The sequence below is a fragment of the Lissotriton helveticus genome, chromosome 10, assembly GCF_964261635.1.
Source record: "Lissotriton helveticus chromosome 10, aLisHel1.1, whole genome shotgun sequence".
Lineage (NCBI taxonomy): Eukaryota > Metazoa > Chordata > Amphibia > Caudata > Salamandridae > Lissotriton > Lissotriton helveticus.
The window spans coordinates 619589979-619605663 of NC_136071.1; the positions used below are offsets into that span (position 1 = coordinate 619589979).

General features: G+C 40.8%; 1 protein-coding gene across 5 annotated transcripts in view; it reads right to left on the reverse strand.

The window, feature by feature from the left end:
- CIITA (class II major histocompatibility complex transactivator) overlaps window positions 1–15685 on the reverse strand; it is a 561355-nt gene that overhangs the window by 216562 nt on the left and 329108 nt on the right. For 4 of the 5 annotated variants that reach the window (XM_078663163.1, XM_078663160.1, XM_078663162.1 and 1 more), the window contains 3 exons: window positions 11657–11797; window positions 9230–9289; window positions 3814–3873 (listed from right to left, as the gene is read on the reverse strand). In XM_078663163.1, coding sequence (XP_078519289.1) covers window positions 3814–3873; window positions 9230–9289; window positions 11657–11797 — 261 coding nt within the window. The remainder of the gene's footprint in view (window positions 1–3813; window positions 3874–9229; window positions 9290–11656; window positions 11798–15685) is intronic. The other variant, XM_078663161.1, reaches the window with a different exon arrangement.

The following is a 15685-nucleotide window of genomic DNA, read 5'->3' on the forward strand; positions in this document are numbered from 1 at the left end:
CTTATTCTAAGTTCTAAAAGTGCTATTTCTAAAAGTGTTGATTCTGACAGTGGCCCATGTGGCCCTGTCCTGTACATAATCCCTTGTGAATATTGCCCGTGCCAGTTGGCACAATGTACATGTGTGATTTCTATCTGATGTGTTTTGACAATACAAAAGTTATTTTTATATAACCTTGTGTGGAGTTCCTTTTGTGGTGTGCCTAGGATGTTGTTGCTGTTGTGTGCTTGCGCAAATGCTTGACACATTGCCTCCGGGATAAGCCTGTCTGCTCGTGCCAAGCTACCAAGGGGGTGAGCAGGGGTTATCTTGGCGTGTGACTCCCTTGCCCTGACTAGAATGGTGGTTTCTGCCTGGCTTTGGCGTCAGCCTTAGCCTACCAGAAATCCCAGTTCTAACAAGATACATATAACAAAAATATATTTATTCGATTCTAGTTTTGGCGCTGCTCTTATGGTAATGTAGGCTGGGTTTTGTCAATAAGCTTCACCCAAGTTATTTATTTTGTGGAGTCCTAAATTACCATCTTCCATCCGTTTTGCAGGACTCCGGTGTCTTTGGTAACACTAGAGTTCTGGACATTCAGATAAGCATCACCGAGACAAGATAGTTATCTTATGCGTCTATGGCACTTTGTCGGAATCAGGTGTCATATTTACCAAATGTGGTAAATACCAATACCTCAGGGAAAGGTATTTCCCACGTGTGGTAAACACCTTCTATTCCAAGTTTTCAAGACGTTTGAAAATCTGGGCCCAACTTTTTTTTTAAAATAAACTCCCCCACTAGACCACAGCAGAAGCTCGCAGGACGCAAACCTATGGCACACTAAGGCTCTTCCTCTATTTTTCTTTCTATCCTTTCCCATTCCACTCACCCATACTCTCTAAAGGGGCAGTGGATAGGGGGGGGGGTCAGCCAACCATACATACTGTATAAAAGTATTTCTGTAATAACACAGCCGGTGTGGGCTGCCTGCCACCCTGTAACGACAAAGCGCGATGACTATATGTACAAAACATTTTTTTTAATAAAAATATGTTGGAAAAAAAAGAAAATTATAATATATATCTTTATTGGCATTTTATAAATATGCATGACATCGTATAGTAGGTATGAAATTACATATAATACAAATTGAACACAGCTTTCCAAATTCTTCCCGCTTGGGAATTTACTGTGTATTACAAAGTAATAATGCATCACATGTAGTTAGTCGATGGCAAATAATATGTGTTTAAGAAATTTCCTGATAATCAACTGCACACCCCTATCTCTCACATGGGAGCTCTGGTCTGTTATAGCCCACCTATTTCTCGTGATAGAGGTGTTCCTGCTCTTGTCATTTTTCTTATTCCGTGTGGCCTACTAACTGGCGGGGAGTGCTGCGGAATTCACTGGCAACTCCATACAAGAAATGTGCCTTAGGAACCACTAATTAACAAAATACTAAAAAAAGAAAAGAACAGCCTCAAACAGTGCATGCGGGTGCTCATAAGTCTGGCAGGATTTATATTAAGTGGGGTTAAGTTCGTGTCCACTCTTCCTGGCAGGTCAAATCTAACCTTTATACCTTACGGTTGGACCTCTATATCCGTGAACTACTACATTTATTGCTATTATTGTTGTTGGGGGGGAGGATTAGGGGGCATGTCCCAGAATCAGCACTTGGAGTGTCCCTGTCACGTCGTTTGCCATGCCCCGTCCTCTCATCCCCCCCAGTGACCATGCTTCCTACTTCAGGGAAGACTCACTTCCATAATTTTTGCTGGATCTGGGCCCAACTTGGTGACAGCTTGCACTGAGTTTCTTTCAGCTGAATTTGGATTGGACAACAAGCCACGCATTCCCTGATTTGAAGGTGCAGCGGCATATAGTGCTGATTTCTGGTCCTTAAAAACTCCTGAGAAGTTGCACAGAATTTTAAAATCTCATTCTTTTATCTCCTGGGAATCAGTTCAGTTTGTTCAGGAGTGGCTATGCTTATGTGAATTAAGGCATGACCTGACTGCTCGGTTTTGGAACTTCCGGGATTTCAGAATCTCGACACGAAAGCACAGTGTCCTTTGGCGATTTTAAACATTATGTTTCACAAAATCACAGAGTTTGCGATCACAAAAGGCCTATTCACTATGAGCAGATACCCTTTAACGAGTTGGAAAGGTTTTTCTGACTCATAAAATGGCTTTTGCGACTCTTTCCTTTCAAGCCTCTAGAGGGTGTGTGAAAGAGGCATCCTTCTCCTGTCTGTGATTTGGGAGGGGAGGTATCAATGTTTTTTCACTAGAATTCAAGTTCTGAACCATTGATCAGCTATCGAACCTTGAATTAGGGTGGCATCTGATTTGCAAATGGGAACCTGTCTGAGGACAATAGACCTTTAAGAGTTGCATTGGTGGCCTACAGGCCAATTTATAGAGAACCACTAGCTTCTTATCTTGATGAGGCCCATATCGTAAATACTTTGGGCCCGATTCTCAAAGGTGCACTTAAACTTTAGTGCAAGTTTACAATTTTTGGAATATTCAAAAATTACAATATAATAGTAAGTTTACAACTGCAGAGACTCCGCAGCCGGTTGGAGAACTCTGCACATAAAAATATGTGGAGTCTCAGCTGTCGTACGCTTTTAACTTGTAATTTGTGAATACCAAAAAATAAAAACTTTAAAAAATGTAAGTTTACCTTTGTCAATCAGGCCCCAGTTTTTAAAAGTGTCACCTGTGCGTTAAATGTTCCCATTTGAGGAAGCAAATGCAGGGATGGAGGTCCGCTGTTTTTTCCGGAGGATTTCAAGGAGCTGTAAGCAAGATCCTCCACAGATGTTTTATGATGCTGATTGGATTCTGATAACGCTGTTAGGGGATTCGATATTCCAGTCAGCCTAGCCAGAAGACAACCTGAGGTCATCCCTAAATGGTCAATGCTTTCTAAGAACCATAGCCAACTTTATTCCGCCAAAATGGAGTCATCACTCCAGCTATAGGGCTCCTGTTTACAATCCCAGTGTCTTATTCACAAAGGTAAACTGACACTTGGTGTAAGTTTACTATATTTTGCTATTCACAATTTAGTTTTACCTGTAGTATCTTTACAACTATGGAAAACTGCGCACATAAAAAGACAGGACAGCCTCAACAGTCATATAAATACACACTATTAGTGCATATGCCTACTGCCTCGACCAAATAGGGGATATGACACACACAATACATTAGTTTTCTATTCTTCTAATATTAATCGTATCTTCTGATATCATTTTAAATAACACTTTTACTACTTTCCTGTCCTTATTCTGCTTTTCATTTTTCTATCCTATGCGACATAATTCTAATAATGTATACACATGTTTATGTTATTTTGTGCAAAACTTCTTCGGATCTAACTCCCATAACCCTGTGCTTCACAGTAGCGTTTATTTCTGCCTTTCAGCTTTTCAGGTTATTAGATATTTTAGATTTTTAGCAGTGTGAATGTACATATTGTGTTCAGTTCAAGAATACTTTATTTAGTTTCTTGACCATCAAAGTTATAAAACACCACTAAAACAATAAAAACGAATATCATCAATCAACACCCTTCAGATCGAAAATGTATTAAAAACATATACATATTGTGTTACTTTTTATTATCCCTGTTTCAGTGGGGCAGGTTTGTGACCAATGAGATTTGCAATACTTTGTACAAGGCTGAGTGGTGCGCTCTTGTCCCATCAAGCATTGGTACACCACTAGTGCATTACACAAGTACCTGGTTCATTAAGGGCAGTTTCTTGACAAGGTCTTTAGGTAGGACTCTAGAACTCCCTCTTACCTGGTGTAAAAGCAGACATAGGAGGTGCAGTAATCTCTGGGGGCCGGAGTGGTTCTGAGGCTAGAAATGAATGAAACAACACAATACTGTCCAAGTTGCTGTACTCAATTGCAGTGTAAAATACATATTGAGCCATATCAATTACATTAACTAAACAACTCAAATATCTTCACTTTTCAACTTACAGCCCTCCTGAAAGAATCTTCACACGGTGCACACCTAATGTTAAACTGAAATAATTTTCAGGCGCTCTAGGCCCTTAGTTAATTGAAAGTGTAAAACAGAATATCATACGGTAACAGACCTACTGTCACCATTATCCTCTCTGTACATACTTTCAATGTTATCTAAGCATAATAATAATGGCAGTGCTGGTCGCCCTATCACCTGGGGCCCTGTTGCTATGTCACTGACAGAAAGTTGTCTTCTCTAAGCCTCCTTGAAGCTCCAATCAGATGCAGACAAGCAGCCAAGGCCTAGCTCAAAGGAATTAGTGCATTGCTAGTCTAGGTACAGTTCAACTACATTAACACAGGCACAATATAATGTGAATTTCCAGACAGAGTTGTAAGCAAACAACACTCTAATGAAAACTCAGAATTTATGAGTATATTTACAGTACAAATGGAAAATCAAATTATAGGAAATACACAATACACAATGACAGTAAGGTGGCACACAGCACTTTTCATTGATATGCTCACTATCTACTGTTGATGATCACAAGATGTAGCAAACATCTGCACAATCCTGAAAAAAGAACACAATACCACAACAAAGCACATACGGACCATTAGAAGGATTACAAAATATTGGCAAATTGTAAAAAAGTATGTTTAGTGACACGGCAATACGCGGCGTGGCCGCCGCTCAGGCAAAATAAAGCGCTCTGAGCGCTAGCAGCAGAAATAAGCGCTCCCAAGCGCTATAGGACAATGCCCAGCGCTGCCAGCGCTTGAGGTGAAGGAAAAGTGCTCTCAGCGCTATGGCACAAGTAAAGGTCCACAAGTTTAGAACCAAGGCCTCCCAGGACTGCAGCAAGATTGGGGGAGGTAAGGCTGGGCCCAGGGGCCTGCTCACTGGTCCCTCCAACAGGAAGGTGGTCCTAGTGGCGGTTCCGCCTGGCGCCCAGCAGCAGCAGCCCCCCTCAGTAGGATCCTGGAAGAGAACAGATTGTAAGGGGACACAGCCCCTTTTTATACATTGAATTCCTTTGTCTGGCTTCAGGGTGAGGGGAAAAAACAGTTGCAGCTTGTTTGTGAGCACTCCTGATGTGCTCAGCCCCTCACTCTATTCACTGGCAGGGCTAGGGTCGTTAGACGCACCACAGGGGGCGGAGCCAGCATTGTGTGGGGAAAGCCCAGCCCTATTCAGGACCCAGGTGCACCACTCCCTCACATCACACATGCTAATCTCAACACTCACCACCGGGCAGACCCATCATGACTCATGGAGCCTGGCACCCCAGCCAGCTTCAGCCAATCACACGCCAGCTCCTTTACAGCACACGCACAGCCATGTCTAGAAGTGGCACTTCCACACTAGACACATACACGCTGCATACATCATTTCGCAGCATTCAATCACACGAGTCCGCACATACCAGACTCGAGCCTGCACACTCCACGCATCAGGAACTACCAGGGACACATACATTCCCCATGCATTCCTATGGGAGGGCAGGCCTATCTCACCACATGCCCTCAGAGTGCGCACGCACTTTCCACTGGGACACAGTGAAAGTGCGCAGGAACCAAAAATCACCATCACCAGGTCACCATTAAAAGCAAAACGTTTAGGGGTGAACCTGCCAGAAGGGCCAAGTCCAACACATTGTAAATGAAAATACCTTTAATTTTTTTTTTTGTAAACTTGCAAGCGGTGCGTACTCACACACTTTGTTATTAAAGTCCTTGCTTACAAGAAGCAAGACTGGCAGTTAAGAGGTGCAGTTACTGCCACGACTATAAGTACAAAGTGTGTGTCTACACACCGTTTGCAGATTATCAAAAGACATAAATAAAAGGCATTGTAATTTACAATTCCAATTGCTCAAACTCTTGCAAATGCGAGACCTATTGCATTGCAAAGGCTTGTTGTTATATGTAGAGATTCATATAATACAAATCTATTTATTTGATTCTAGTTTTGTCACTGCTCTTACGGTAATGTAGGCTGGGTCTTGTCAATAAGCTTCACCCGAGTTATTTATTTTGTGGAGTCCTAAATTACCACCTTCCATCTATTTTGCAGGTCTCTGGTGTCTTTGGTAACACTGGAGTTCTGGACGTTCAGATTAGCATCATCCAGACAAGATAGCTATCCTATGCGTCTATGTCACTTTGTCGGAATCAGGTGTCATATTTACCATATGTGGTAAATACCAATACCTCAGGAAAATGTATTTTCCACGTGTGGTAAACACCTTCTATTCCAAGTTTTCAAGATGTTTGAAAATCTGGGACCAACTTTGTGACAGCATGCAGTGAGTTACTTTCAGCTGAATTTGGATTGTACAGCAGACCATGCATTCCCTGATTTGACGGCGTAGCGGCATATAGTTCTTATTTCTGTTCCTTATAAACTCCTGAGAAGTTGCACAGAGTTTAAAATCTCATGCTTTTATCTCCTGGGAATCAGTACAGTTTGTTCAGGAGTGGCTATGCTTAAGTGAATTAAGGCATGACCTTCCTGCTCGGTTTTGAAACTTCAGGGATTTCAGAATCTCAACACAAAAGCAAAGTGTCCTTTGGCGATTATAAACATTATGTTTCATAAAATCGTAGAGCTTGCGATCACAGATGCCCTGTTATAAGTTGAAAAGGTTTTTTCTGACTCATAAAAGTGCTTTTTGCGACCCTTTCATTTCCCATCTATAGAGGGAATGTGAAAGAGGCATTTGTCTCCTGTCTGTGATTTGGGAAGGGACGTATAAATGTTTTTTCACTAGAATTCAAGTTCTGAACCATTGATCAGCTACCGAACCCTGAGTTGGGGTGGCATCTGATTTGCAAATGGGAACCTGTCTGAGGACATTAGACCTTTAAGAGTTGTATTGGTGGCCTACAGGCCAATTTATAGAGAACAACTAGCTTCTTATCTTGATGAGGCCCACATCGTAAATATTTTGGTCCTGATTCTCAAAGGTAAACTTAAACTTTTTGTGCAAGTTTACAATTTTTGGAATATTCACAAATTACAACATAATAGTAAGTTTACAATTGCAGAGACTCCGCAGCCGGGTAGAGAACTCTGCACATAAAAATACGTGGAGTCTTTGCTGTCGTACGCTATTAACTTGTAGTTTGTGAATACCAAAAAAATGCAAACTTACAAAAAATGTAAGTTTACCTTTGTGATCAGGCCTCCAGTTTTTAAAAGTGTCACCTGTGCCTTAAATGTTCCCATTTGAGGAAGCAAATGCTGGCAGGGCCGGCTCTAGGGCAGTGCAACGGGTGTCTGGGGGCGCTTTGTTTGCAACTTTATTATGCTATTAAAGCACCTGATGCCATTGCTTTCCTCCGGCAATTGCCAGGCCTCACTGAAATGTCAAGATAACTCCTGTAATTAATGTTCTTCCTGAAGAGAGATCAGAGTTTTGTATATTTGAGGTTTTGACTTATGTGAAGGTAGCAAGAGGGTTAATATGCCTGCTGCAAAGAACGTGTATCAAGTAGATTACAGAGTACATTTAATGTAAACAGAGCAGCAGGTTACTGCTTTTAAAAGAACCAGTCTTTCGTTACTTGCAATTTATAATTTAAAGTCCTAACATAGACTAGAGAGGTATTAACTTTCATCATAGAACTGCATGCACACTGCAAAGTATAGAACATTGATTAATGTTGCAAAAATGGTTCATTTGGGTAGAATCGATTCTTATTATTAAAGAAACTCCCAAATGTGCTGTTTCTTTCTCGGCTCTGAGTTTGTGCTTCTCCACACCAAGCACCCCTAAACTATACTGCCTACCAGTATGGATGACATATGACTCCTACACTTTTAGTCCTTTGACTTATGTAACATTTCCTATACACTGATTTACACAAGTATGATTGATTGTCTCTGTGTAATGTGTGTGTGATGCAAAGTGCTCTGACATACTTTACTGGTATGAGTAGCGCTATATAACAAATTCAATGCATCTGAGAGAGAATGGTTATGGAGACTTGATCACTGTTAAAGGGTGCTACTGAGAGAATCTGTGGTGCAGGTGGTCACTGGGGGCGCCAACTAACATTGTCGCCCTGGGCGCCACCAGCGCTTAATCCGGCCCTGAATGCAGGGATGGAGGTCCGCTGTTTTTTCGGGAGGATTTCAAGGAGCCGTAAGCAAGATCCTCCACAGATGTTTCATGATGCTGACAGGTGCAGAGAGCTTGATACCCAAAGCAATACTATTCACTTCTTCCTAAGTAAGGACTTTTGCTAAATAAAACTCTGGATTCTGATAACGCTGTTATGGGATTCGTTATTCCAGTCAGCCTAGCCTGAAGACAACCTGAGGTCATCCCTAAATGGTCAATGCTTTCTAAGGACCATAGCCAACTTTATTCCGCCAAAATGGAGTCATCACTCCAGCTACAGGACTCCCGTTTACAAACCCTGGGTCTTATTCACAAAGGTAAACTTACACTTGTGTAAGTTTCCTATATTTTGCTATTCACAATCTACAAGTTTAGTTTTACCTGTAGTATCTTTAAAACTATGGAAAACTCTGCACATAAAAAGACAGGACAGTCTCAGCAGTCATAAAAATACACATTATTAGTACATATGCCTACTGCCTTGGCCAAATATGGGATATGACACACACAATATATTAATTTTCTATTCTTCTAATATTAATTGTATCTTCTGACATCATTTTAAGTAACGCTTTTACTTCTTTCATGTCCTTATTCTGCTTTTCATTTTTTTTATCCTTGGCCTATAGATTACATAATTCTAATAATATTATACACATGTTTATGTTATTTTGTGCTAAATTCCTTCGGCTCTAACTCCTATAACCCTGTGCTTCACAGGAGCGTTTATTTCTGCCTTTCAGCTTTTCAGGTTATTAGATATTTTAGATTTTTAGCAGTGTGAATGTACATATTGTGTTCAGTTCAAAAATACTTTATTCAGTTTCTTGACCATCAAAGTTATAAAACACCCATAAAAAAATAAAACCTATATCATCAATCAACATCCTTCACATAGAACATGTATTAAAAACATATACATATTGTGTTACTTTTCATTATCCCTGTTTCATCGGGGAAGGTTTGTGACCAATGAAATTTTGAATATTTTGTACAAAGCTGAGTGGTGCGCTGTGGTCCCATCAAGCATTGGCACACCACAAGTACCTGGTTTATTAAGGGCAGTTTCGTGAAAAGGCCTTTAGGTAGGACTCTAGAACTCCCTCTTACCTGGTGTAAAAGCAGACATAGGAGGTGCAGTACTCTGTGGGGGCCAGGCTGGTTCTGAGGCTAGAAATGAATGAAACAACAAACTTAATACTGTCTAAGTTGCTGTACTCTATTGCAGTGCTAAATACATATTGAACTATATTAATTACATTAACGAAACAACTCAATTATATGCACTTTCCAACTCACAGCCTTCCTGAAAGAATCTTCACATGGTGCAGACTAAGGGGCCTATTAGGATGGCGGATGGACCTGCGTCCGTCCGCCACCCCCGAGGTGGAGGGACCGTCCGCAGGGGCAGCGGCGGTCCCTCCGGTGCAATTAGGATGTGACTGCCACCCTGGCGGTCACATCCCGTATCTTTAACCTTGCGGCGGGTGCTGCATGAAGCAGCACCCGCCGCAAGGTTAAAAATGCATGCTTTACATTACATGCACAAAGAGGCAGGCACTGGGCGGAGCCTGCCGCTTTGTGCATGTAAATGCTGGGGGGTAGCATAGGTACCCCCCATGTGCACCCCCCACCCTCCCGACACCCTGGGGGCCCACAACGGGCCCCCAAACACCAAGGACCATATGCTTTTCCACGGCGGAAAAGCCGCTGCGGAAAAGCATGTTTTCTGCCCCATCCTAATATGGCTGGGGGTATCTGATAGACACCGCCACCATATTAGAGATTTTCCGCCACGGTCGGAAGGTGACCGCGGCGGAAAAGTGGCGGACGGTCTTCCCATCCACCGATGACCCCCCAGCCATCCTAATCTGGCGGGGGTCTTTGTAGGCACCGCAGCGGTGAATCCGCATCCTCCGGGCCAGCGGTGGCTTCCGCCGGCCCGGAGGATGTGGATTCACCGCAATACTAATCGGCCCCTTAATTTTAAACTGAAATCATTTTCAGGCGCTCTAGGCCTTTAGTTAATTGAAAGTGTACAGCAGAATATCATACGGTAACAGACCTACTGGCACGATTATCCTCTCTGTACACAATTTCAGGGTTAGCTAAGCACGATAATAGTGGCAGTGCTGGCACCCCCACCCCCAGGGGCACTGTTGCTATGTCACTGACAGAAAGTTGCCTTCTCTAAGCCTCCTTGAAGCTCCATTCAGATGCAGACAAGCAGTCAAGGCCTAGCTCAAGGGAAGTAGTGCATGGCTAATCTAGGTACAGTTCAACTACATAAACACAGGTTCAATATAATGTGAATTTCCAGCCAGAGTTGTAAACAAACAACACTCTAAAGAAAACTCTGAATTTATGAGTATATTTACAGTACAAATGGAAAATCAAATTTTAGGTAGTACACAATACACAATGAACAGTAAGGTAGCACTCAGCATTGTCCCTTGATATGCTCACTATATACAGTTGTTGATCACAAGATGATAGCAAACAAATGCACAATCCTGAAAAAAGAACACAATACCACAACAAAGCACATACGGACCATTAGAAGGATTACAAAATATTTATAAATTGTAAAAAGTAAGTTTATTGTGAACAGTTTGTGGGTGCGAGCTTCACAATATTCCTGCCAACGTAGAGTATCTTAGTTACAAGTCGGCAACATTTACTGTTTGCTGCCCTAATATTTGAGAACATTGACAACAATGTAGAAACAAAGCAAAGTCAATGGAAATGAGTAAAAACAAGCAAGAAAATCTCACCTAGTTAGTTGAGTAGTTGTGGCGTGTGGACCATTAGCAATAATGTCATAAGTCATAGGATTATATTAACCGCAACATATCACCCAAGGGTCTCAAAGCGCTTGCAAAAAAACAGTAAAGGGAAAGAAAGACAGCAACAGGAGACGGAAAGTGATCAGAAGAACCAGGTTTTCAATCTCTTCAGAAAGTGTTGGTGATCAATGGCCATATGAAGCTGCAATGGATGCTCGTTCCAAAAAGCAGGGGTCAAAGGAGAAAAGGATCTACCTACATTCCTGAAGGTACGAAACCTGAGGGGGTAAGAAGATATTTGGATCCTGACCTAAGGGTCCTATTAGGTAAGTGCCAATTTAGTTCTTTGGCAAGGTAACTAAGCTTGTTTCCATCCATGGTTTTATGTACCAGACAGAAGATCTTAAAACGGATTTGTTTCCTGATGGGAGCGAGTGTAGAGCTTTCAGACTAGGTGCCGAAAGTGACCGTGAAGGGAGGTTCAGCACCAGTCTAGCGGCAGTTTTCTGTAAGACTTGGAGTCTAGTGAGAGGCTCTTCATTTATAGATGCCAACAGGGCATTTCCATAGTCGAGCCAACTTAAATTTAGACCCTGGACAAGAGGTTTCCTAGATTCCACTGGGATCCATTTAAAGATCTTACGTAGGCTTCGCATTAGTCCATAGTCCATTAGCAACAATATGCCCTATTTTTACTAATGTTAGAGTAAAGGCATGAGTTTACCAGAATGATATAAAATAAAAACCTTACCTGGACATATAATAATGTTTGCCGCTTGGCTTCCAGGTGAAATGGTGATACGATCCTGTGGAATGGTTGTGACAGTCTGCATAATCTGGAACCATCCAGAGCTCAAAGGTGCAGTGTCTGCGCCCAAGTTAGCAGCAGGTACTGTAAACAGAAGACAAGAGACTAGTACAGCTGGGGTGATTTAAAGTATCTGACGTTACTGTGGTTGAAAGTGTTTGTTCATGGTCCACCTGCCATTCTACATTATTTTCCATTCTACTCTCCTGTCAATTTTCCTTTTTTACAACTTTGTTTTTCATTAGGAAAGCCGGTGTTATGGCACAGTAAGTCCAGAGATGGCAGGCTTCAACTTCATTTTACAGCTACTCAAAGCTAACTGCCACACAACTATAGTTCTTCAGGCATTTTGTTATTCTAGGACAGGAGTCTCCAAAATCGGTCATGGAGGAACAGACCCATGCCAGATTTTTAAGATAACTACATTTATCCAAATAGGGATTCTAACATTCTGGCATGGATCTGGCCCTCAAGGATTGACTTTGGAGAACCCTGTTCTAGAACAAACAATCCTCAACACCAGGGAATAAATTGTGTTAGAACAGCCGGGCTGGATCTAATTAAATTGCCCTACTGCTGGATAGTGTTAAAAGGGTACTTGTCATTTTTGCACCAGTGGTAAACCAACATTTGCACAGGTTGTTTGCAAACTATGCCCTAGCACGCCTGATCATTTGAAACAGGTTCCCCTTTTTAAACTGAGAAGAAATAGCCGACAATATAGAGGTTTAGTAGCCATTTTCCCAAAAGGTCAACTGTTATTAAATACATTTGAACCACTCAAAATAAAAAAATTAAAAATTAAAAATTATGAAGCCCCACATAATGTTCTTTTTTTTTGGAAATGTATCATATATGGTGTTTTCATTTTTGAAAGAAGTGGTGTCAATACAAATAAGATTAATAAAAAAACAGGAAATCCAAACGCAATCCAACACGAAGACATGGTGTAACACTTTAGAATACAAACAGCTGAAGAGGGCACGCAGGAAAGGAAAGTATGTGGTTTGCCCTTGTATTTGAAATGAGGTATTCAAAGCAGACCTGAGACCTACGGCTTTGAGAGTGCCAAAAATATGCCTTGGTTTCCTGAAAGTCTGGTTGTAGAGATGGCTTCAAATCTAGGAAAACTATCATAGTGAACTCAGCAACATCTCTCTGGGATGGTTATGACTATTAGGAGCAGGAAGGTGAACGGTCATGGATCTACCAGCCTGTACAAAGGAGGTAGAGGAATACATAATTTTTAATTATTAATGAAATCCTCTCACAAAATGCAAGACAGAGTTAGAAAGAACTATTTATGTATTCATTTATGGAGTTTTTGATGAGCAAATCACACTCTGAACCATTTCAGATATAGGTTAAACAAGGGTCAATCACAAAAGTACTTCACCTGGCTTTCAGCTGCCCTCAACACAGTTTATCATGACACTCTGATACAAAGACTCTACAAAGCAGGCATAGAGGGGACTGCTCTCAACTGGATCTCATTCTACCTTCAAAACAGAACAAATGTCATCCATACTCCCCCTTTCTCATCCAAACCGTACTTCACAAAAGCAGAGATCCCTCAAGGCTCTATCATCTCACCCATGCTTTTCAGCATCTACATGAAATCGTTACCGGCTCAAATGCTTTACTATGCAGATGGTACACAAATACTTCTAAAACTGGAAAACCCCAAAGACAGGAAACTCATAAATCTTCATTTTCTTTACAGCCATTGATTAGTGAATGACATGGAGTCCTCTCAAATTGAAGTGTCTAAAACTGAAATACATTCATGTGGCGATCGGAAAAAATATAATCCACTTTGGATGGACGATCTGGGCCCACCTCCTAATGTATCCAAAGAAGTAAGAACCCTCGGAATTACCATGGACTCAAAGCTATCACGTGGATAAGTTAACACGATCAATCTTCATTACTATGAAAACTCTGCAACGCATCTTGCCCCACCTAAGATTTCCGAACAATGTCCAAACTCCTATCTCTCTTGTACTGTCTAAACTTGATTACGCCAATAGCATCTACCACAGATCATCTTTATCAACTATGATAAAACTATAACAAATTCAGAACTCACCTGCTAGACTACTACTACATTTAAAGCCACTTCTCTCCTGTCTTGAGGGCCCTACATTGGTTACCGGTTGCCAGAAGATCCACATTTAAGCTGCTTTGTATCACCCACATTACAATACATGGAACAGAACCCCTTTTGATCAGTAATAAAATCACAAAATACATACAATAAAAGAAACTCAGCTCCAGATTGCCACCTCACCTCAAAACCCAGCATACAAGAAGAAAACATGGGTAGTGCATCTTTCTCTGTTCAAGCAGCCAAACTATGGAATTTACTAGCCCGCAAACATAAGACCCGCAGATAACTATCTTATCTTCAGAAGACCACTCAAGAGTTGACTCTTTACTACATGACCATCATACTCAAAACACAAATGTACAGCATACGAATGTGTATGTAAACATGTATAATTTGATTATATGTATGTATTAAGATATATGCATTTCTTTCTATAAATATATACTGGTTATGGTTTAAATATATATGTTTTTTAGGTCTTCTTAACAAATGTATATATTCCTTATGGTTAATATATGATATATATATTTTATGCTCAACATGTATGTAGGTCATTGAATAGATTACTTCCAAGTCATTTGATCATATGCTTATGTGTCTCTGTTTTATTTTATCTATCACAATGTGTGAATATGATCATAACAAGTGTTTCTATAAGTGCTTCACTATTGAAATATTGGGGAAAATATAAAATAAAAATAAATAAAATCCTTCTTGGACCTTGAACTTCCTCACTTCTTTTTGTCGCTGAATGATTTTACTGGCAGCGCAAAACACAAGGTTAAAACTGTGTTTTATCAACTTAGAACCCAGATGAGACTTTTCAATCAACAATCTCTAGTTACAGTATCACGTTACCTAGGTTTTAAACAAGAGGTGGGGATTGAACTCTATCTCCTTTAGGTTACCAGCACATGTTCTATATTATCAGTTTTAGGCTAGGCTTGGTCCATTTCCTAGTAGCGCACCCCCAACAGGGATTGTGGTTGTACAGTTTTCCACCCTGTCCCTGTGATGGCACATCAAAACAAACACTTGCCTACTTCCTATTTTCTAGTGGCTTTTACATCCAACTTGAAAGGTCTTTTCTATGACCCATCTTGCAGTCTTTTGGCATCAGATCTCACAATACATTTTTTGTCTGTGGGGCGCTAAAAATCAATCAGGAAATCTCTGGGCTAAAAAGTTTTTTTAAATTAATTGCAGTATTTTAATCTTATATGATCATCACACTTGCACTTTGAGTATTGACTATTTTAAACTTCATAATGCCTTTTATGACCGATTCTTACTCCTGGAGGTTTTTGTTTCCTTGGTCTCGTCTTTACTGTATGGCTCTTTATTATCAGCAGATGTATTATAACGATTGTAATTCATTCCATACATTTTGCATTGTGATCTGCATTTATCTTGTTTTAAATTTTTGTCTTGGGTTCTTTTATAGTGCGTCTGAGCCGAACGAAAGTTAATTGATCGACTGGCTGAATATGAATATAAACATGTATAATTTGATTATACATGTGTATTTAGATATATGCATTTCTTTGTACAAATATATATACTATTTATGGTTTAGAAATATATATTTTAGGTCTCCTTAACAAATGTATACATTCCTTATCGCTCGACAGTGACATCAAAAAAGCGGGGCAGGCAAATGCCAGTATCCACATCTACCCACTTGGGAAAGGATTTGGTTTAATTTTATTCGTGAGGATATGAACAGCGCGCCCACTGGGGAAGATTTACAGCACAACACAACATCCATAAGGCCGTGCATACGGCCACGCCCACTGGGGCAGGTGGTTATAATTGAGCTGCGCGCTAGTAACTGTGCTTTCTGCCTTCGACAAACCACACGC